General features: G+C 47.4%; 1 protein-coding gene across 2 annotated transcripts in view; it reads left to right on the forward strand.

Annotated features, from left to right (window-relative positions):
* Positions 1–21,733, forward strand: part of itprid1 (ITPR interacting domain containing 1) — a 33,362-nt gene extending 11,629 nt beyond the window's left edge. The window contains exons 2-17 of one of the 2 annotated variants that reach the window (XM_023790592.2): positions 742–3,122; positions 8,025–8,241; positions 9,053–9,101; positions 9,513–9,550; positions 10,853–10,906; positions 12,171–12,222; positions 12,996–13,073; positions 13,280–13,482; positions 14,915–15,456; positions 15,534–15,594; positions 15,939–16,051; positions 16,326–17,393; positions 19,082–19,209; positions 19,559–19,670; positions 19,898–20,275; positions 20,992–21,733. In XM_023790592.2, coding sequence (XP_023646360.2) covers positions 8,148–8,241; positions 9,053–9,101; positions 9,513–9,550; positions 10,853–10,906; positions 12,171–12,222; positions 12,996–13,073; positions 13,280–13,482; positions 14,915–15,456; positions 15,534–15,594; positions 15,939–16,051; positions 16,326–17,393; positions 19,082–19,209; positions 19,559–19,670; positions 19,898–20,275; positions 20,992–21,039 — 3,018 coding nt within the window. In that variant the 5' untranslated portion in view covers positions 742–3,122; positions 8,025–8,147 and the 3' untranslated portion in view covers positions 21,040–21,733. The remainder of the gene's footprint in view (positions 1–741; positions 3,123–8,024; positions 8,242–9,052; positions 9,102–9,512; positions 9,551–10,852; positions 10,907–12,170; positions 12,223–12,995; positions 13,074–13,279; positions 13,483–14,914; positions 15,457–15,533; positions 15,595–15,938; positions 16,052–16,325; positions 17,394–19,081; positions 19,210–19,558; positions 19,671–19,897; positions 20,276–20,991) is intronic. The other variant, XM_023790594.2, reaches the window with a different exon arrangement.
* Positions 21,734–23,207: the final 1,474 nt, after the last annotated feature.

Here is a 23,207-nt window from a genome sequence, read left to right on the forward strand (position 1 = left end):
CACTCTTTCCCCGCCAATCAAATTCACCTGTATTTCTTTTTTCTATGTCTTAATGCCCACATCACAAAATGTCATGTTTAAATTATGCCCAGATGTCTCAATATTTATTTTCTGATTACTACTTTTCATTTTGCACTATGATTGTCGAGAATGGTAGTCCTCCTGTGTATATATTTTGCATCACGTATGCAAAGCTGTCAATAAAAAAAACTTTGACTTTGACTTCTCACGTCATGGGACGTTTTGAGGTGCCAGGTCGCTGTCTGCATGTCTTTTGGGAAACCAGAGCACCCAGAGATAGCCAACCAATAAGTATTGTTACTGAACATCTGATTTTTATTGGCTGTTTTTATTATTTATTTGTTGGTTGTTTTGTTGGGTATTTTCGTTACTTGTTGTGTTATGTATGAGCCGTGTCTGAGAGAAATTCCTGTTACTTTGTAATAGACAATAAAGTTTTCTTTGATTTTGACTTTTGAATGACAGAGGAAGAACATACAAACTCCACACGCACCCAGATTGGGGGCAGGATTGAGAACCCCAATCTTGGAGGTGTGAGGGTGCAGTGCTACCCAGTAACTCACCATGCGATGTGTTCAACTAGTCTAGATATAGACTAGGTAGTAATGGCAAAGATAGTATAAGTAGTAAATGTGTACAGAACCTGATGGCTTGTTCCGGAAAGCCAAAGCTCTTCATTATCACATTCTGCTGTTTTATAACTTTTTTTTTTTGTTGCAGGAAAGTACGGTGAAGGAGAAACTTGAAAATGAACCCATGGAAGATGGAGATGACTCAGAACTGCCGGTGCAAGTCGACTGAGGGCTTTGAAGCTGGGAAGTATTTCAGATTCTACTCTGGAGCTTACAGCCAGCCAGGCAGCATAGTCAGGAAGTCAGAGGAGACTAAAATGTTCACACATTTTGTTTAAGCAAGAACTTCTGCAGCTGAATTCTGGGAAGCATTCAAGCAGGCAGACAGCAGTGCATGACAAAAATTAATCCAGAGTTTATAAATGCGTGGATCGGTTTTATTACATTATGCAGATATTGTTTTGGAAAGGAAGTCGTTTTAGGCAAATGTTTAACGATGGAGTAACATTTTGCTTTTAATTGATTGATTCTTCAACCTAAGAGAATGAATGCGACACCATGGACTGTTATTGCTGCATCAACAGTAAGAGAAAAATCTAGATTCACGTTAAGGTCAGAGAGAGGAGGCTGATGGGACCGAGAGTCTCCCAGCACCTTCTCTGTCATATCTCTCAGCAGGAGCTGCTTTGACGAATAAGCAGGGGTGCCATAGAGGGGTGAAGGTTAGGAGGATTCCAATGCGCTCTTAAGAAACAGGGGGCCTGAAAAATTAGGGCCATAACAGGGTTGGTCTGGACTGGGGGGCCCAATATTATATGCATTCATGGGGCCCAAAATCTATAGCATTTCTCCACACATCAGTCGTGAACTGGGAAAGGAAGGGTCTGCTTATTCTGATGAGATTTTTTGGTCTGTGAAAGAGAACTTTGTGATTTTATACCCCAAAGGCAGAGAGGCATCAGCTGTCACAGGAGCAGGTGCTGCCTCACTTTGACAAGGGCTGCTTCAGTGGTACAGCGTGGTTTTGTAGCCAGACTGATGGGCACCATTATTTGACTGTAGGCAGTCAGTTATCTGCTGGGCAACAATTCCTTTCCCATTAAAAAATTCATTAAAAACTTTTTTAAGATTTTAAGGCGCGCGGATAGTCAGATGATTAGGATCCAGATGACGCCTCGGCATCCTGGGAATGTATCAAGAAGATAAGTATGAGTTTGTGATGTCCTCTGCAGACTTGCCAGAAACTCGCGAAATGTGAAGAAACAACATCAGCACGAACAGTAGATGCATCACAGGCCTGTTGGCTCTGTTTGGGCCCAGTAACTTTCAGCCTTGTGAAATTTGCTGTTAGTGGTGGGTGTGCCAGACAGTTGCTGTGAGATTCACAATTTATGGGTTTTATTAAGAGAAATCTTGGAGTGTTGTTTGTGGGAGTAAAGCGACTTTTTGGGAGCTGTCTTGGTCCATGGAGCTGATTTGACATTCTTAGTTGTAAGACCAAGGCTATCAGATGTCCTGGTTTGGGGCGGAGTCGGGTAATCATACCCTAATGACCAATCCCACACCTCCTTTCCCAAGTCCTGATACCTGATTGGTTTTCCCATATGCCTCTCTTCTGTTGAACCTGAAACTCGTCTCCACCAATTCCTGTGTCAGGCAGTTACTTCATCATTCTGGGACATTCATAAATTAAAATCAGTCTGAATTTTAAAAAAGCATCAACTAAACACGTGTATAAAATCATCACAAATGAAGGGTCAAGACTTATTTAACATATCTTTGCTTGGTGACCACCTGGTTGCCAAAATGGACGCTTAATCTGCCTAGCGACCCAAAGCTCCTCAGTTTGCTTTCCGGTCATTCGGAGTTAAATAAACAGCAGTTGGACTAATTAAGGCGGAGGCGACACAGGCACCAACCTCGGGAGTTAATTAACACGTGAAACGTGCCGGTGCCGACGGAAGGTCTGCTGCCGTATCGTACCGCACAAACTGGGCCCCTGCCCAGGTGTGGAGATGAGCTCCGCAGCCTGAGGCAGGTGCTGAGGAGGACTTGGGGAAAACTCTTCATGCTTTTGTGTGGACCTTGAAATTACCCAGCAGTCCTTCCTGCCCCCCTTTCTGCCATCCTCGTGTCCTCAGGAGAGGCTAAAGAAGTTAGCAGCCAACACCACATTGGTGCTTTAAAATTAGAAAAGAAGCAGAGGGAAGTGGCAAGGCGCCACAGCTATTGTGAAAGTAATTATTCACCTCGTGCTAAAGTATCCCCTGGTCAGATGTATTCCCCGAATCAGCTTGGCTGCCTGCCAGCATCGATTCACTGCCGCTTTTTTTTTCCCATCCGCCTAACAAAGGCTACCGGTGCAGCTTTACACCCGAACGTGTCCGACCTAGCCGAGCGACGTTTAAGGACGGCCGTCGACCGCGCCTCGACCTCGTCGGAGGATCTTGGGGAGCTGGATTGGGAAGGAGGACTGGAAATGACGCTGCGGCGACGTTGTGAGAGCATCGCCTGGCCCCAGCAGCTCGGGTAAATGTCACATCACTTCTGTGCCACTGAGTGCCTCTTCTAAGGGCCCTGGGCTTTTTAACTGTCATAACCCGGCACATCTTATCTCACCCAGTGTCGCCCATATATCTCTCCCCTGCGGAGGCAACTAGCGCCACGGTAACAAGACTCCCACAGCAACGGCCCTCCTGCAGCGATGGTGCTATCACGCTTATGGTGCTTGTGCCGAGTCCCTGTGCAGTAATAGGAGTGTAGGAGAGGGGGGGGCTGATAGACTCTGCTAATGACCCATGCAGGAATGGGTGGCTTCAGGGGAGACTGGTTTCCAAACGGCAAGGCAGGCTAACATGGCTAGTGACAGCAGGAGCGCTTCGCTAACGGGGCACCTCCTACCATACCGCATCGGTACCTGCGAGAAAGGTACGGGAACGCGGAAAGAGACATACACGCGCACGCGCATTATCCCATCCTTTCACATTAAGGAGCTACAGATAAAGGACATACCAATACACTGGGCATACTTTCATAGATATAAGAACAGCAACAGCGCCCGGAGGACAATAATATCACTCAATATTTAACAATATTTATTGTATTTTTATACAATTACTACCAGCAGAAATAGCGGTGTTATTATTATCATTATTATTATTATTATAGAACTCGAATATTATACTGTATACTCGCGTATACAAGCGGTAATAATAACGAGATAGATAATAACAAATGATTTGTATTCTCAGAAATGACAACTATTTTTCACTCATTTATTTCTTGTTTTTTTTTTTTCTTTTTTCTCGCCCAATCTGATCGCCCCATCTGGTCAGCGCGGTGAAGGCGGCTTGCGTTTACTCATAGTCTGGCTGCGCTGACCGCGCCGTCCCGCCCACCGGCACCCTGTGCTGGAGCCCGCATGCCAGAGCCAAGCGAGCGCAGTGTTCCGGGATCGACATATGCGGCTCCGATCGCTATGCAGCGCTAATGAGATGCTTTATGAGTTTCTGAGCTGTCGGCTTTCGCATTGATTTAAACCCTTCCGTGACTGATCTTTTGGGTATAAGAGACGACTGTAATCACCGCCCGTAAAGTAGTGGTGAAATCAGACAAGTATAAAATTTGTCAGTCAGATGAGCCTCTGGGGTAACTTAACACATGTCGACCTATGTGAAAAAAATATAGTATGCAACATTTTAAAAACATACACAAACATATGTAACATAATTGCTTTAGTCACATAAGCAGACTCTTGTGTGTATTTAAATTCTAAATCTCTTACTTAAACTCTTAATCTCATTATACATGTGTATAGTGACAATAAAAGGCATTCATTCATTCAAAAATTATACAATTTAAACAGGCAAACCAACTGTAGAAAAGCAAAAATTTACATACCTATATATCATATATGTAAAAATATGGCGAGAAATGATGATGCAAAATTATTATAAACGCTAACTCTTGCCCACCAAGGTTCCGCCAAAATCAAGCTGCTCTGGGATCTTCATATGCCTTCACATTTTACACTCAATTCCATCTTCTGTTAATAGTTTAAAATACAAGTACCTACAAAAATACTGTGTTTCTTCTAAGGATATAAGTCAAAACCTGTCCTCCGATCTCAGGGGCACAGTTTTCTACAGATTTTTGATTTTATTTACGTTTGTTTGTTTTCTGTCTGTCTCTTTCTTTCTTTATTATCAATAATAATAATAATAATAATAATAATAATAATACCGTTATTTTGTTGGGGGTAGTAACAATGGTATAAAAATAGAATGAATACTGCGCCACTTTCTGATGCGCCACGCGGACGCCGTACATTATGTAGGCCTACAATGAAGTTAAATCACAAAACTTCAGCTTCGGTTTTAATTTATTCCTGCTCTCGGCCTGCATTATTTGTTCATATTGCATGTTTAATTTCCATATCGAATACTGAATCGTGATAGGCAGATCCCGTTTTAATAAAAAATTAAAAACAATACCAATAAGCTATTTTCGGAGAAAATTCGGGTTTGAACTTATTTGCATTCCCCACGGTCGAATACGATCTGGGATCGCTGCTTGCGGTCTAACAAGAAACTTAAGACAATAAAACCGCAACCCAAATGTTCAATCCCCTTTATTTTTTCTTCATATGCATATTTATTCTAAGATATCGCAAATCCCTTTACGAGATATATCTACCAATAGAAATATGGCCCGGTAACTTCAGAGATTAATTAAAATATAGGGAAGTCTACGACATAAAAGGATTAGGACGTAGAAATATGTGGCTCGGGGGAGAAACAGGTGTTCTCTGTACTTGATGAAATGGCAGCATATCCGATATTTATTCTCAAAGGGGTTCTGTCTATTTGATCTTTATATGCCGATAGTAGCCTAATTCCTAAGTCTTGCAGAAATGTAAAGATATATGTCATCATAAAAATGAGCTATAATAACGTGCAAAATGTAGCAGCTGTGATTAATTAATAATTTTAAAGTTTCATGGTACAAAACGCGGATGATCAAGTCTAATTATTATGGTCTGACCAAAGGTCGACATCGGACGGCCTTTAGGAAGGTAGCGGAAATATGTGTGGCGGGCAGTCAAGGCACTAACTACCCTTATCCATGTTGTATTTTGAAATGAAACTGGCTACACCCAAGGGCTAACTCGTTTGAAGTTGATCGGATCAAATTAAGGAATAGAGCAAATCTACGTGACATGGGCGGACCTGACATTATAGAAATCGGCATTAATACTCCACTGACACCTAGTGGACGAATAAAACATTGCCGTGAGACAAGGGGGCAAACGACTAGAAGTTCAAACGCCGAGTTTATATGCAAATTCTATGAGTCGTTAATTTAATACTGAAAGGGCCAACAGCAACAGAGTAGTTTATCTGTAGAACAGTAAAATCAGTTTGCAAACACGGAATTTGTCGTGCACCTTTACAGTTCCAGGAATAGTTGCAGCTTACTGGGGATATATTTGCATATTTTGCACCCTTCGTACGTGAAACCAAATTAGCCTTTCTCTTTACTTATCCCAGTATAAAAAGGAAGTTCAAACCAGAACACAGTCGCGAAACGTCAGAATCTATATATAGAAGTACCTATATATACGCAAACAAAAGTGAAATTATGGTGGAGTGTCAACGTACATCCAGACATGGATTGACACACCGCTGAAAGAGATGCACTTCCAAAGCCTAGTCCGTATCTGGGCGACCTGGTCATGGACCATCTTGGAATCAGGTGAGGTCAGTTATCTCTGGTTTGATGATCTGTCGCTTTTTTCCCAACACTGTAAATGCACCTGAAATAACAAGGAGTGAGTGTCGATGCCGAAGCGATCGAAGCCGCACTTCTGTAATCCAAATATATTTCTGTAAATGAGTATATAGTTTTGAAAAGTATAGTTAACTCTCGCACAATTTTATTTAATCTTGAGGTTGGGCTGCAGGCTGCACTTGGGACCTTAGTGGTTAGATGTCGCTTTATATTTGACATTATCACCCTCATTGTTTACTCGTACTCAGGGACGGATTATGGACCGGGCCAGCGGGGCCGCTGCCCAGGGGCCCTTGGGGTGCAGGGGGCCCGTGGGGCCCCTAGCCCAAAACAATTTGCAACGCTTATCATTAATGTATTTTCGTTTGTCTATTTTAGAGGGCCTACATTCTTTGATCCTCTGCCTACAAGGGCCCCTGACCCTCTGGCCTGGGCCTCTGATGGAAACATGGAGGGAGGGCGTTTGGCTGCCAAGGGCCCTTGAATTGTGGTGGTTGTGGTGGTGGGGGTGGGGGGGGCCCTCGCGAACGTTTTGCCCAGGGGCCCACACAACCCATAATCCGTCCCTGCTCGTACTTGTTTAATATTACTTGTTTACTCAACAATAAAACAATATTTTTGTGTTGAAATGACATCCTCCATAATCGCTCATAGGGCTGACGCCTATCCAATAAGCACAGAGTACCATACACGGGGTGCAGGTCCGTCACACAGACACACGCTCTTATTCTGTCTTGGCATTGGGTGTCGATTTGTTTCTGACCTGTAGGGGGCGATGACTGAACACGGCACTGTTTTTGCGGTTTGTAACACTTAGTCATCAGACTATCTAGCTCACTTAGCAACCCACTGGTATTCAGATAATCTCTCGTTATTAATGTATCTAATAAGACTCATGACATGTTAAAATAATAAGTATTTTAATAATTATTGTAACACTGATGGTTAATAGTATACACACAATGAATTGTCCATTTATCTTGCACAGAGGTTAATTTGGGGTCTGTTGCAGTTCATGCATTTCAGCTTATCTAAAACAATTACTCAGCAAAGGAAGCTCTCATGGGAATTAGGGTGGCAAGGCTGTGAGGACCCTATTTCTGTGCCGGTACTGGTCGTGAGAAAAAGGTTTGTGGATGCGTCGATTTGTATATTCCCAAACGTAAATGTTAAAGGAAACTTGCATTTATATATCCTTTTAAATTCCTGATTTGAATTTTTGAATTTGTGGTGACGTGGAGTCCATCCACCGATCCGAGATCCAGTGTCAGTCCGTCACAAGGTACACACTCATATACTTTAAATGCAGGTCTTTGAATAGCTAGAGCAAGCTGAGGAAATCTCCTGGTCTGGAGCATGCTCTGTGTATTTGAGGTTGTGTATATGTACATATCCGCTGTGCTGCGGCGAGCAGGCATCCCTTAGAACTTTAATGTCCCTGTAGCTGTTTCACAGGCCGTGTTGCTTGGTGTGAATTTCAGCTGACAGGCTGCTAACGGCAGGCATGCTCCAGGAAACAGTCTGAAGGAAGTGATGAGTTTCCGAGGCTTGGATGAGCCGCGGTCTGTCAAAATTCGACTAATTCCCCTTTTCTCTCTCTCACACACTCTCTCTCTCACTCTATCTGTCGCTCTCCTTCAGTCTTTCACTCCTTCCTCTCGGCGATGAACTGTCCGCCCAGAGCGCGGTGAAACTCGACGAGCCTCAGCCATTTCAGCGCTCCAGTACACGGACGGGGGAGTGTGATCCGCGGGACCAGTGGCGATGGCCGCCAGACGCGGCAGGAGGGCCAACTTGGTGGCCTCCAAGCTTCGGTGGAGCAGGATATGTGACCATTTAGAGCCAAGTAGAAGAACTGGTGAGCTGTCGTAGTGCGACACATATGGCTTAACCAATACCGAGATAACGGCTAGAGTCAACATTGTAATAGTTGTTTGCTTTGGGACTAGCAAGTCTGTCCCTGACAGTGTGGGGTAGTAGTAGTGTTTTAACTGCTTGGAAGTTAAATCTTTGGATCTTCTGGGTGGTTGTAGTCATTTAACTACTAGACCATCACCTGACTCAGTGTCCGCATCTCCCAGAACAGCATCTCTCGACTTAATGCCAATTCAGTCCCAGCCAGAACAGACCCCCTCGGGCTCTGAGGTTTGGAGCAGTGGCAAATGGAACCAGAGGCAGCTGTATGTGTATGTTTGTGTTTGTGTGGGATGCTATAGGCCCAAAACTAATTCATCATTGCTACAGTGTCTGGTAGCCTGGCCCAGAAAGACTTGACCTGGGTGTACCTGGGCTCGTTTAAACAAGATAGACACTTATCATAGTGATTTTCACGCCCTTTGAGAACCTTCTAGGAAATTACTGGAGAAAGTGGGTCTGAAAGAGGATCTGTTTTCTGTCCACGATGAGAATGTAGAGTTATGGTTAATTTGACACAGAAGTACTCACTCTTTATGCATACTGAGAGCCGTGGGAATGGGCGGGGAGGGGGGCCCCTATGTTAAACACAGAATCGAGCCCGCTGAATCCGGCACGGCCCCTGCTCGTATCCGGTCTTTGCCGAGCCGGTGTTTCTGCTCGCTGTCAGCTCTGCTTAAGTGCCCTCGGCGTTCTCGGGGATGCCGTAGTGCCCGCTGGGAATGAAGCGGTGGGATTCTCTTCTCTTCTGACAGGAGAGCCCCAGCAGGACAGCATTCGCCGGTGGCTGATCTCAGGAGACCAGTGAGTATAGCGTCCGCCGGCGCCACCACGCTCGAGTGAAGCCAGCGTGCTCGGCCTACGCTTCTGCCGCCGCTCGACCGTGTCTCCGCGCTCATGTTTCTGGCCGCAGCAGATGTTCCTCAGACATGCTAAGTGCTCTGACCTTGCCCGTCCCCTTTTGGGAAGGCCTGTTAACCATTCGACCTCCCTTTGACCTCGATGACCTTTTAACACCACTCAGCATTGATTGGCTGCTATGCGTCTGTGCTATCAGTTTGCCCCGATTCCGCTTGTAGGGCCGTTGTTTGTGATGGGTTGTTTGCGGCAGCCATGCTGGGAAGGGCATCTCGTATAAAGTTAAGCCACGGGGTGGAGGCCATGTCTTGAGGTTATGTTTATGTTAGATCACCGACTGTGTCATTTACCTTGTAGGGTTGACAACCAGACCAACTTCTCCGCGGACCCTGCAGGTAAGACGACGTGCGGGGTGCCGGTCACACAGAGGGGCATGTACGGGGGGGTGGGGGTGGGTACAGAGGAACTGAAAGCTGATTGACCCTCGGAGTGCCCCCTCCCCTGCCATTCGCTGATTCAAAACACGATTGGCTAATGATAAGGTTGGCTTTTCTGTATGAATTATGGGGGGGTGGGGGGGCACAGGGGAACTGAAAGCTGATTGACCCTCGGAGTGCCCCCTCCCCTGCCATTCACTGATTCAAAACACGATTGGCTAATGATAAGGTTGGCTTTTCTGTATGAATTATAACCCCACCTTAAAAAAAATTCTAGAATCTCCCCTGCAGTCACATCCTCACTTGGAGTCAGGTTCTCTCCTTTATTTATATTGACCAGCTGTTATTTGCCTCACCTGCTCCCATGGTCTGTACCGCTTCATGCAGTGTGACCCATGTGATCTCTCCAGATCATTGTGATTGACGCACCTCATTCGCGACGGGAGAGAGGGAAACCTGCGGCTTCCTGCTGATGAGGCCACAGCTTTCGCTTCTCCTTTCTGTTTCCCTTTTGCTATCGTTCATTTTCTAGCCTGAGGAAACTGAATCAGCACAAACGCTCATTTTTGAGGGGGGGAAGGGAGGCTCAGAAGTTCTGCGATTGCTCAGGCTTCTGGAGACAGTTTAATTAGCGCATTTGCGGGAGCTCGCAACTTTATCAGGCCTAAATGATTGTTAAGACCCGAAAAACCGATCCCAGAAAGCATTTGGATGAGTTATGGAGCTCTGGATAGTTGCCTCGTGTCTCGTGGTGTAAAATTACATTCTGGCTCATGTTTACATACGAGGTGTTTTTTTTTTTCTGATGGGTGTAACGTCAGCCCTGCAGCATGTCTGGTTATAGGATGGAAAATAGTTTAAAGGAGGCAGAAGGACATAAGAAAATAAATGGGAGGCAAACCTGGGCTGATAAGATTTGGTGTGCGACTAGTCAAGCTCAGGAGAGGTCCCCTGATCACCTCCACCACGAATACGTGCATCCATGCCTGTGTTCTTCCCTGACTAATAATATTTTGTGGTCGCCCTTCACCACCTCCTCGAAGCTCACTGAGCAGTCAAGGTCGACAGACCCAAATATTATGTAAAGTGGTGTCGCTTGAATGATGGCCACCAGTGATGTCTTCCGCATGGATCGAGTGTCCCATCACAGCCCGCGTCGCGGTGGGGGGGTAAGGTGGAGGTGACCTGTCAGAGACCGAGTCAGCGTCCCTGCGGAGTTTGCGCAGGGCGGAACTGTTAATAATACCTCTCATTTCCCAGAATCCCTCAGGAGACACGGCAGCACTGAAGATGATCTGTTTCTGGGCGTGGAAGGTAAATCTCACTCGCCTCGTATGTGTAACAAGGTAAACAGTTTGGGGTTAAGCGTAAGAAGCTGTGAGAAGATTAGCGAGCACTGAGATAGATATTTCCTGTAGTTTTCTTGCTTTATTTTTCGGGTGCATGGCGGGTAGAAAGGTACAGGGACTCCATGGTCAGTATGTCACGGAAGATTCTGCAGCAGCAGTTAAGACCTAAACTAGACAGAGGGAGAGACAGGGAGCTGGCAAACACTTCTGTGAGTTTGTGCAAACATCTCCAGGGCATGTGATGTACAGCAGCACTGTCACCTGCTTCTGGAAGCCCGCAGAGCGCATGAGTGCATGTGCATGTGCGGGTGCAGCTGTACGTGGTCAGACATCTCCGGGATGGAAAAAAAAATACCTTCCACATCCTGAGGGCCAGCCTTAAAAAGAAGAAAACTAAAGGAGACGGAGAAGAAAGGAACAAGAGGTGGAGAGAGAAAAGAAGGGAGAGAGAGGGAGAGTAAACAGACGAGAGGGAGCTTCCTGGGCGATGCGTTGGGCTGGGGCTCTCCGGGCCGTCTGGGAGACATCGCAGAGGAGCAGAGGTGCTCGTGGTTTGGAGCGGGCCTGGATTTGTGGACTCCACCAATTGCCTTCTGGGACTTTTGGGACATCTGGGTTGGTTCAGGAGTTCAGGGGGAATTCCTGGGGGGTTGAATTTTGATGGTCGAACCAGTGACGGTTCCCTGAAGATCCCTCGTCACCTGTGCCTCTGGTCATCGATCTCCTCGTTCCCCTCTTTCCCTCTCTCTTTTCCTCCCTCTCTCTTTTCCTCCCTCCCTCGCTTCCTCCTCCCGTCTTTCACCCCTAGCTGTGATTTTGAGGCCAGAGATCAGGGCAGCAGGGAAACATCCCCAAATTTTGTCAACTAGCAAAAAAACGGTTGCACCCTTCCCCCACTGTCCCCTCCAAGCAGAACGGCACGACCGGGATGGACCTCCAAGCCAGAGAACCATGGCACCAATCCAGAAGCATGCACTGAAAGGATAAAAAAAAAAAAAAAAAACAGGACGGGACAGATCCGGTCCAGCGAGTCTCAGAATCCGTGGCACGGAGTCAGACAGAACGCCAAGCCGAGAGCGGGGAGATGTAGCCGAGTGAGAATATGAGCAGAGACAGAGCTGGAGTTCTGCTGACTCGCTGACTGGTGCCGCTCTGGTCCTGTCACCAGCCTGGGTCTTCGGCCCCCCAGTGCTGAAAGCCTTTTCTCTTTGTTTCCCGTCATTTTCCAGCCTCGCTGTACCGTAAACAGACGCCCCACAGGACTGCTGAGGAACGTCACAGGTGAGTGCTTATCTCTCTTTATAGCACCTGTACTCAAATCTGCCCTGCCCTTGCGCTTCATCAGCCCACCTGCGGAGGGTGCTGCTTGTTTTCTGGGTTAAAATGAATGATTTTTCTATCGCCTTTATGGTGTCTGTTACTGGATGTGAGCTGAAGGTCCGTGCTAAGAGTGGGACAGTGCTATATCCCCCCCCCCCCCCCCATCCCGGAGATCGATGGCGTCTTTGTAGCTGCCTGGCACGATGATGGGAGCGCTTTCTCGCCAGTCCTCCGTGACTCGTGAATTTACCATGCAAATGGTGGGAGTGCTCACCTGCACAGCGAGGTGAACCCCCCCTTTCCAGGTGTGTGCTGGAAAGCGACGTCTGCTGCGGAAGCGATTACAGGAAGGGGACAGAGCTGTCGGAGGCCGTGGGCTGCGTGATGCCTCAGCGAGGGCAGGAATCGCCCTTATCACCTGCTCTTTTCACAAAACTTAAATTCATTGCTGGGGCTCATGTTCCTTAAACACATTATTTTGCTTATACTTTTATTTTTTTTAAATAATGGATCATTTATCAGTTTTTTACGTATTACCTATTTGAGGCACAATTTAGTTATATAGTGCAATTTTTATAATGGCTCACTCATTTTTCTTTAAAGATGTGGTCTAGCTTATAGTTTAGTCCTGATTTTTTATTTTTTTTTGCTTAGTGGTTGTTTATGTTCAAAGTGATATGAAGGGTGGCTCCTTAACCACTGCACCACCTGTCTTTATGTTTGTGCCACTACAGGCCTTTGCACTTGAGTTCCGCCCTCCTCCGGGGGAACAGCATCACATCTACAGTCTCTGCCCTCTCTGGATGTCGCAGGTTCGACTTCCCACACATGAACATAATAATAATAATAATAATATTTCCATTTAAATTTGCTTAGGCACCACCTTTGCCAAAATACATTTGAAGGTTTACTCACCTTAGCATTGAGCTTAAGTTGAAACCTTAGTGACTGGTTTTTCATTTAAAAAGTGACTCTTTAAATAATCTGCCCCCCTGCTGGTCGCATGTGCACACTGCAGTGTCATGGATGTGCTGAACCTCTGGCATGACGATCCCGAGGAGTTGCTCCTGGACCTGGGCTTTGGCACTGACGAGCCCGACATCACCGTCAAGATCCCAGCCCGATTCATTAACCACCCATCCCAGGCCCGGGGGATCAACATCCAGGTGTTCCTGGAGGCCCAGAAGAACCGAATCGATATTGAGAACCCTGACCTTAGCAGTGAGTGATCACATATTACCAGGAGTGGACACACAGCGGCAGTCGACTGCTCCTTCACTTCACACACGCGCTTGTGTTTGAGGTCACTTGGGCCGCACTGTATTTGCATGCACACACTCACTTGTGACACGCTGGGAGCCTGCGGGGAAGTGCAGATAAGAGCACTAACCGCTGGTGGTTTTGAGAAGCATGCTGACTAATCAGCTGCTTTTTCTCGGAAGCCACTTTGAATCTTGCTTATCGATACGGCAAATTCTAACACTTAGTTGCAAACATCGTCACTATAAGAAGTGCTCCCTCGATGGTACAACAGCAAGCCCCATTCCGCCATTTGAACCGCTCGTCGTTGACATGCTCGTACCCAGCTGTAACAAGCAACTCCACAGATTTTCTAATAATTCGTTTTGCATATTGGGAGCCTGGTTGCAGGTGCTTGCCCAGATGGAGTAGACCAAATTTAACCAAACATCGATTTAGCCCCTTCCAGTGAACTATTACAGTTGCTCCTCACCAGTTTGAACACTGATGCCCACCCAACATACCTAAATGCTCTCCCCAAGATGACCTCCTGGCAACACCACTGTAGTTATATAGTATATAGTATAGTTATATAGTGTAGTTGTATAGCACGTTGATAAGGATGAGTTGCATTGCATTATGGGTAGAGTCTATGCCACATTTTTCTTATTGCGAGCTATAATGCTCATGCAGACGTAGAAATGCATTTCACAGAAATGTCTGAGCAAAGGCTCTGGCCAAGATGGACAACCCGGGCGCTGGGTCTGTTAGAGCTCAGGTTCAGGAGCTTCCAGAAGAGCCTGAGCAGGCAAGTAAACATATGTTTCAGGTTCCTGTTTAAGATTCCTGTCCTGCGTTTCATCTCTCCTGTGTGGCTGCCGTCCAGAGCGAGCCTGACGGCGAATAATCCTCTGACAGGAAGCATCTACAACTCAAATATTATGTGAAACTACGAAGCTGCTTCATGCTGCTCACCCCTCCCCCCCTCCCCCCCCCACCTCGTCCTTCCTTATCTCTCACGTTCTGAAGCGCTTGAATGATGCGTTTGGACTGGCTTTGTCTGAGCTTAGAGCCTATCCCTGGATGCAGCGAGGAGTATAGGTTTAATAAATGTATATAAAATATCACATTTATAATATGCATGATATGGCCACAGCGATGCAGTGACACATCCCACAGACGTATCATGTCACTGTCGCTTGCTCCGCACACCCATGCAAACCAGCCTCTTATTTATAGACACTGCTCCTTGTATATAGACCTGCAGTCACATTACGTGAGGAAACGTGATCAGTGGTGGACAAAAACGGAGAGTATGTGGTCTTTTGCAGCGCTGCCACAAAGCTGGTTATTCTTCGTCATGTGACCAGTGATGGTTCAATCTCTCTCCCCGCCCACCTTCTTCCTCCCACAGATCGCTTCAGGCAGCTGGAGGTGCTGCACCAAGTGGCCACGGCCTTCTCTTCTCTGGTCGGCAGCCCTCCTGGCAACCAGGCTCCAGCCCAGCAACCGGTCGCCGGGCAACCGGTCGCCGGGCAAAGACATGTCAACCAACCCGAGGCCAGCGAAAAGCGAAAGAGGCTCGCCATGCTGCTCCGTCGGGCTTCCCGGAAGACCTTAAACCAGTCCGCCACAGACCACATTCCGCACCAGGATCCCAGCCCGGAGCCTCGCCTCGAGTCCCGCCTCGAGTCCCGCCCCGAGCCCCGGCCAGCCCTCAAACGCTCACGACAGCTCCTCCTGCCCTCCGAGGGCAGCGCACTTTCCCCCCTGGCTGAGGAGCAGGGGCTTTCGCCAGACTCTTCTCAGCCCAAGCTGAGCCCCACTCCATCGATCCAGGAGGCCCCCCCGAGGACCAGGTTGGGTAGAGATGCTGTATCTACACCCTCCACTGTCCTAACCAGGAAGAGGAGTCCCGAGGATGGCCGGGAACCTGAGTCCTTCGAGTTGGAAGAGGTAAACACCTTTCCACGATGTAACCTGTGATTATGGAATCACCAGTTGCTGAGTGTTCTACTGGATCTCTTCCTCAGGTACAGAGCTTTGACGACACCAGTGTAGCAGGGAACGTCACAGGCCATTCTAACGGCACAGGTACAGCCCGGGTGTTTCTGTCTGTCTCTTAAGAGTGCTGTCCAATTTCTTTAAGCCAGACCTTTTTTCCTTCGAGGGGCAGTTTTCTTTAAAAGAGTTTCTCGTGACACAGCATAGTGAGAACACAGGAAAGGCATGTGAATTTAACCATTTTGGTCCTTGCTAGGTGTTCAGTTCCAGCTGTACATCCTTTGAATTTCACATCTATCAGTTTATCATTTAACTTACTGCTACTGCCTGCTTTCCCAGTGTGCTGACAACACCACAGCAAAACAACATCACTCCCTTCTGGGACTACACTCATCATCTCGCCTTTAACTATTATGTTCCCCTGCCTGTTGCAGAGCTGGGCGTGGTGAGGACAAACAGCTGCCAGTCAGACAGCAGTGGATTCCTGGAGGAGCCTGTCATACCTCCCCGGTCCCAGCAGGGGGCGGCAGCACCTGATCTTAATAAGGTAAAGAGATGTGACTCTCAAACTAACTTACCCAAAGAAATTGACTGAGCAGCCTGAGTGTCAGTCAATCAATTCATGTATTCTGTTTCACTCAAAGTGAATTGGCCTGACAGAAGTAAACAATCAGATCAAAATACAAATCGGGGACAAATGAACACAAGAGCAGAGTTAGGATCTGTCAGCCTTTACAGAAGCTGGTGAATGGGAAGTGTTTGGCCTCAGGTATCCCGCTGGCTTGAAGGACCACTGAGTTGGGTTTTATTGTGTTCCGTAGACCCTGCAGGTAAATGCAGGGGATGACATGAAGATCCAAGGCATACAGGAAGGCTGCCAGGACGCCTCGTATCGAGTTCCCCCAGTGGGGGCCAACTTGGAAGGTGACCATTCCACTGAGGGCTTGGAGACATCTCCAGGTCCTAGGGCATCCTGGGTTAATGGCGGTGCCAAGGTAGAACTGAGCCGAGAGGAGGAGGAGCATGAGAAGGAGGCCTCCACCTTGATGGCCAATTACACCATCACATCGTCGAACAATGATGGGAATATGGGAGGTGTCTTGGAGGATGGGGGTGTGGTCATCTCTAGTGAGAACAGTTGCAGGGGCGAGGAGTCGAACATTGGAGAAAGCATGGCCACCCTACTAATGGATAGTGCCGACAGTGATGAGTTGACCTATGTATCCTCTGTGGAAGACATACCCAACCTGGATCAGGAGGCGGAGCCTCCAGGACTCCAGAGCTTTATTGAGTACACGGGGAGCAAGGAGCCAAGCTCTGGGGAAGTTCGAGGACTGCCAGAAGCTCCCCCAGCCAGCAGCCTGCCCAGACCATGGCATGACCAAAGCAACCCCACACTCATGGAGGATGCAGGGTGTGGAGGGGGCAGGCCATCCTGCTGGGTCTCGGTGCAGATGCCCTCCAGTCTAAGCTCCGTGTCCCAGACCATCAATGGCAGGGCAACACCCCCCACCCCGACACCCGACTCGGTGAATGGGAGTACATGGAGTGACCATGAGCTTTCCCTGGACCCCCCCTTGGAACACCCCCTGGATCTCCCTTCCGACTTCCCTTCCCCAAGGCCACAGCACGGCACCCAGAGAGGCGAAGGGGGCTTCTGCACCCGGTCGACATCCTTGGACACGGGGTTGGCATATGAAGAAGATGACGAGGAGGAAGAGATGTCAACTGGGCCCTGGAAGGTGGAATCAGGAGCCTGCTGCTGCCGCTGCCACCACCGCTGCAGCTGCTGCCCCCCACAGGCACTACACCGTCACTGCAGCCATCAACACCCGGACAGCTCGACCCAGAAGATGCAGCGAACCTCCAGCATGTCCTCCACATTCCCTGTGAGTGAAGACACATAAATACGAGCAGGCACATACACACACAAACACACACACACTAAACTCTAACCACAACATGATGACCTTAACCCCTACTCAGCCTTAACCTTACCCATAAGTAACCAAAGAAAATATGAGACTTTTGGCATTTCTACTTCTTTGATTGCATTCACAGATCTTTGTGGGGACCTGAAAAACGGACGCCACAATGTCAAAATAACAGGTGTACTATAAACATAATACACACACACACACACACACAAACTAAGGCGGGTAGGGCACCATAAGGCATCCTTGCACTCATGCTCATGCTACTAGCTAAATACTAACTGTCTAAAGGTACGTTCACACCGCGAGCAGCGAGAGCATCAAAGCAACGGGAGTCAGTCATTCTGTAAGGGAGTCAGTCATTCTGTAAGGGAGTCAGTCATTCTGTAAGGGAGTCAGTCATTCTCTAAGGGAGTCAGCAAGGAGCAGTGCGGTGCATCGTGGGTAGTTTCGAGAGAGTCAATGTGAAGTTGAGCCTGGTCAAATTTATGGGAATGAGCTATGTTGCGGTTCAGCGGCAACCAGTTGGAATGTAGAGATGCTCCACCGAACACAAGCGTGTAAACTTTTGTTCCAACTAAACAGATCCCAGGCACCATCGCGGTATAAACCCTGAGATGGAATATGTCTCCACGCAACGTTTTTTACCCTTGAGACATGTAAAAAAAAAAACTATTTAGGCAGCATAAAACTACACGTTTAAAAAAACCCATGTAGACTTGCATTTTTATACCACGCCAACACTGTAAATGTGTGTGTTAAAAAGTCCTTCTGTACTGTGATTTATTTAGGGTAAGACTTTTCTATTCAAGGGCAAAGGTTTCAGTCTGTAATGCATTGTACTGGTTGCCATATGATAATATTTCGGCTTTTAATCCTAGCCACTGAAATGAAAATTTCAAGAAAGGGGTTCGTTCGTGTTACACTGAATTAATATGTCTGACTTGGAGCAATTGAAGTAAAAGGAGCAAAGTAGTCAGGGACAGAGTTCAAGGTCCAGACACCCCAGTATAAATCTATATATGCTAAATGACACTGCCATTTTAGCTGCTATAGAATGCAAAATAATGTGGATCGCCGGTAACTCTAACGTTACTTATTTATAGTTATTTATATATAGTGTATGGCGACATAATTACGTTTGCTTTGACAAATGATATCCTATTGGTGGTCGGCACAAATTAAGCTACAAATTTGTTTGCTTTGTGCGCCGCTTTAATGAGTTTGCAAGACCTAGCATTGTGAACAAACTTGTCCCCGCCTACTCCATTACGTCAGAGAGCGTCCGCAGAGTTTGCTAGCATTGCGGACAGGGCGGTCAGTGCGATTGCAGGCGCTCCTGCTGCCCGCGGTGTGAACGTATGTTAAGACTGTCCCCCTAGGCTTATGATATCAGCAACAGTGCAGCTATGGTGCAGCTAGGTCATCCAAATGGACATTGTAGGTCATCATAAGACTTAAAGTCAATGAACAATCCTAGAGTCATACTAATCCCTCGAGCCATCTACCTTTCATTCGGGCCACAGTGATCCAGAGCCTTTCCAGACATAATAATAATAATGAAGTTTGGAGGGGGGGGGCTGACATGCTGAGGTGTCTCCGATAGCCCCCGTCACACCGACTCTGCTCCTCCCACCCTACAGTACTCCATGCACGAGCTGGACAAGATGATGCGAAGCTCACGCACCTTCCGCCTCGTGCTGGCGGACATCGAGCGGCGGCTGGGCGAGGAGCAGGCCTCGCTGCACGGTGACCTCACAGAGGAGGACAGGTACCCACCTGCTGAAATGACCGTGCACGTCAGTAGGATCATGGTGCTGCCTGTAGAGGGCGTACTGTGAATTGAAAATACCCTTGGACAGAAGTGCACATTTGGTGTTTCATAACAACAATAATAATGATAGTCCATATTCTGACCTCTTATTCTGGGGGTCTGAGGGGGCCTGGAGCTCGTCCCAGAGAGCATAGGGCATACCATACTGTCTGGGCAATTTAGAGAACCCAGATAGAAGTTCGCCAACAAAAACAATTCATCATCATCATCATCATTATATGAGATAAATGAGCACAGACAGAAGCAGAGCGGGTCTACCTGGGGTCACACAGCTCTCCCTCCCCAGGGAAGACATCAAGGTCGTCCAAGAGCTGAGGTCAGCCGTCAGGAAGGAGGCGATGGAGCTTGAGGTTCAGTTGGCTGACCTGGCCCACCACTACGACCAGGGCTTCAGAACGGTAATCACCCCCTTTGCAGCACTGCAGCTGACTGGACTCCTTGCTATCACTCCCTGCCACACTCACTTTTCTGCACGTTAGTGATATAAATCAGGTTGTTTTTAATGCTGTTAATGATACAGGCCCTGCATTCCTGATGAGCACATTTAACTGTTTTTAGCAAGTTTTCTTCAGAAAGTAGTCAAACTAAAGTAGCTTTAGGACTCTATATCGCCTCCTGTTGTTAGATCTTCACCTTCACTTTCTGTGGCTCCACTCAGAAGATGCACAGGCTCCTGGATGAGCAGTCGTACCTATGTGCCCAGCTGAGGCTCCGCCCCCCTGAAGTTCTGCTCTGGAGCCCCGCCCCCATGGCTAGCCCCGCCCCCATGGCTAGCCTCACCCCCGGTATGAGCCCCAGCCTCAGACTGAACACCGCTCCCAGCATCAGGACCAGGACGGTGGGCACGCAGTGCTCTCTGCTTCCCTGGCCTCCTCTAGGGGGCGTGTCCACCCAGGAAGGCATCCAGATCCTGCAGCACACCATCGACGCTCCCCAGTCCGGATCGGACCAGATCTTAGGAGGGAAACAGAACAAACTGGACTTTGTCGCGTTTCTCCAAAGTGTAAGTGGAACTGCTTCTCTATGACCTACATCTCTTCCAGTTTTATACATTTTACTATTTATTTAGCATACTTTACATTTCAACTTATTCTGCAGCAAATGCTCTTATTTTGATGCCGCAAGGTTCTTTTATGTTTTATTTCACTGAGAGAATAGAATGCCTTTCTTGTCATTGTGCAGACAGCGAGTACAACAAAATCCAATACTTACACATCCCACTTTGTTCTCCCATGAGAGACAAACGCATGGGGATTTGGGTCAGACACCTTTCCTGGAGCAGTCCTTGGGGTTAGGCCTCACGCCCAGGCCCACGCAAGGCAGACACTGTCCCCGAATTCAGATCATGTGCCATACAGAGACTCTTGGGCTGGAAGTGAGGTCATATATGCACCGTTTAAGTACTACACATATACAGAGGTAGGGTTACAGGGGCACTGGCCCATCTGAAAGCTGATTGGCCCCTGAAGTGTACACTCCTCTGTCACTCACCAATTCAAAACATATCATTGGCTAATGGTAAGGTTGGCTCCTCTGTATGAATAATTCTCCCCTCTTATGCTCCCCACATTAAAAAATCCTGGAATCGTCCCTGTACACTGCATGGAGAATCTGTATGGTGCCTTTGGATGAGACCCTGCTGGCCATACATCTGATTCTAATACGCTAAACTTTGTTTCTTTTCCTTGTCCTCCCCAACCCCAACAATTTGTCTTTCAGCTAAAAGAACCACTCAGACGCTCAGTCACTAGGGACACTCTGAAATGAATGGGGGGGGGGGTTTGTATATGAACAAAACCACTCAAGAAGGAGCCACTCCAAGCCTCTGCTCGAGCCCCAGGCTACGTTAGGATTGTCCAGAGGTTGCTGCCCTGCAGGCTTCTCGTGGGGGGGGGGGGGTGGGTGTCTCACAGTGATAGCTTCTCATTTTCTGTTTATTTTTTATGATTGTTGCTCAGAACAACAACACACAGAACTTTACATCCATCCATCCATCCATCCTTATCCAGTATAGGATCATACATGCAGGCATACAGAACTAACTATTTACGTTGCTTACACTTTATATAAATGAACGCCGACTGAAGCTATTCAGTTTAAGAACACTGTTCAACTGTATTTCTATACAATGGCTATATTTAAATTTAAATATATTTTAATGTACAGAACTCATATGAAATGACTTTCTGTTGCACACTGATACCCCCAATTCAGTTAAGTATTCCTGTGTTTGGTGCATTTTCATGAAGGTTCAGAATGCACTGCGCTCTTGGAAATTTTAAGAACTCTTGCTCCTAAGCCACAGCGCCACCTGCTGCTGGTGATAGGGGACTACATGTGTGACACTGAGATGAGATACTTGGTGTGTTTTGCATGTTTGTGGAAAGGAGCCTAGCACTCACAGACTTGTGCTGTGTAGCCTGTGGGCACCAGCTGAAATAAAGAGATCTTGAGAATGAAACTGTGTTGACCTTTAATGGAACTTCACTCAGCCCATATGGGACATGTCAAGGGTCAAAGAAGATGGCACCTGCAGCCACTCTGACCTGGATCTTTTAGTCCATCTTGTCTTTATCTTGGAGCAACGCGACCTACAGCAAAATCCACTGAATCATCATCATTTCTGTCAGTCCCGGTCCAACCCTTGGTGGCACTCTAAGCAAATTTTGATTAGCCGTGTTGTCATTCATCATCTCCCTTCCCATTCTGACAGGCGGATTGGATGGGGGGCCCCCTGGTGGCCGCTGGGCCCTAAGCAACTGCATAGCTCACTTATGCTTCAGATTCCCATTGCTGTTTTTATGCATTGAATGAGACAGAGCTGGAGCTGCTGATGGAGAGAATGGAGCAGCTCTTGCTCTGAATTCAAAGGCGCCGATTTCTCAGAGGGGACCTGCTGGTTCTCCTCACCGTCATCTGATAGGAGTGCTCACCAAACAGATGGAGAAAGCTGTGTGATCAACACTCAGACCTACTCATGCTTAGGTCATATGGATGAGGACCGGGGCCCCCCTAGGGATCCATTTAAGGCTTGGTGGGGTTTGCTTAAATTATTCATTTTAATGTTACATGTACTGTACGTCTCCATCGTTTTCCCTTTTTCCTGCATGGAAATACATGTTTATACTGGGAAAGCACTTGAACAAAAAAATGTTTTACATAATAAATATCGGAGGGAAATCTCTCAGTGCGCGCTATACTCGTCACCGCCACCCACTCAGCGCCCAGCCCACAGGGCCGCTGACAGGACTGCAAATCCTACATCAGCCTTCATTTCAGTCTGCTTATAGAGGTTTTAGAGATTTACACTGGTACCCTGCTGCAGTTCCTCTTGAATCTAAACACTGAAATAAGCCGTCAGTTGAAGTAGTTCAGAGGACCCATTGAAACACTCGCGCGGAGAGCGAGATGTGTTGTCGTGACAACCGCCTCTGACAGAATGTCCGGTCTAGCCACACTCGCCACACTTCCCCTCCCGGCTACGTGTCAGTCTTTACACTCCAGACCCCAAATCCTTCCCTCCTCTTGGCCAGCCGAGGTCTGTCACTCGCCCACGGACATCACAGCCCCAAGTGACGATGGCACGTTTGAACCATGATGCTCAGCCTGGCTACGTGAAAACTGCATAAATTAGGTCAGAACAAGTGAGCTTACAGTGCATGAGATCCAATCCCAGGGTTGGTGGAGTGATTTCGCCATTAGGCCCCTGAGCAGCCCTCTTAACTCCCAACTGCTCCAGGGACTGACTGACCCTGTTTTCACAAGAAAAAAAAATGTGAATCACTTTGGAAAAAACCATTAGTTAAAAAAAGTAAGATTATACAAAAAGTAAGATTATAGTACATTAGTATTTGAGTAAACTGCAATTGATTATATTTAACTATAAGAGTTTTAATGTCACATCCGGTCCATATTCCACCTGCTGCCAGTTGGGT

The sequence above is a fragment of the Paramormyrops kingsleyae genome, chromosome 4, assembly GCF_048594095.1.
Source record: "Paramormyrops kingsleyae isolate MSU_618 chromosome 4, PKINGS_0.4, whole genome shotgun sequence".
Taxonomy (NCBI): domain Eukaryota; kingdom Metazoa; phylum Chordata; class Actinopteri; order Osteoglossiformes; family Mormyridae; genus Paramormyrops; species Paramormyrops kingsleyae.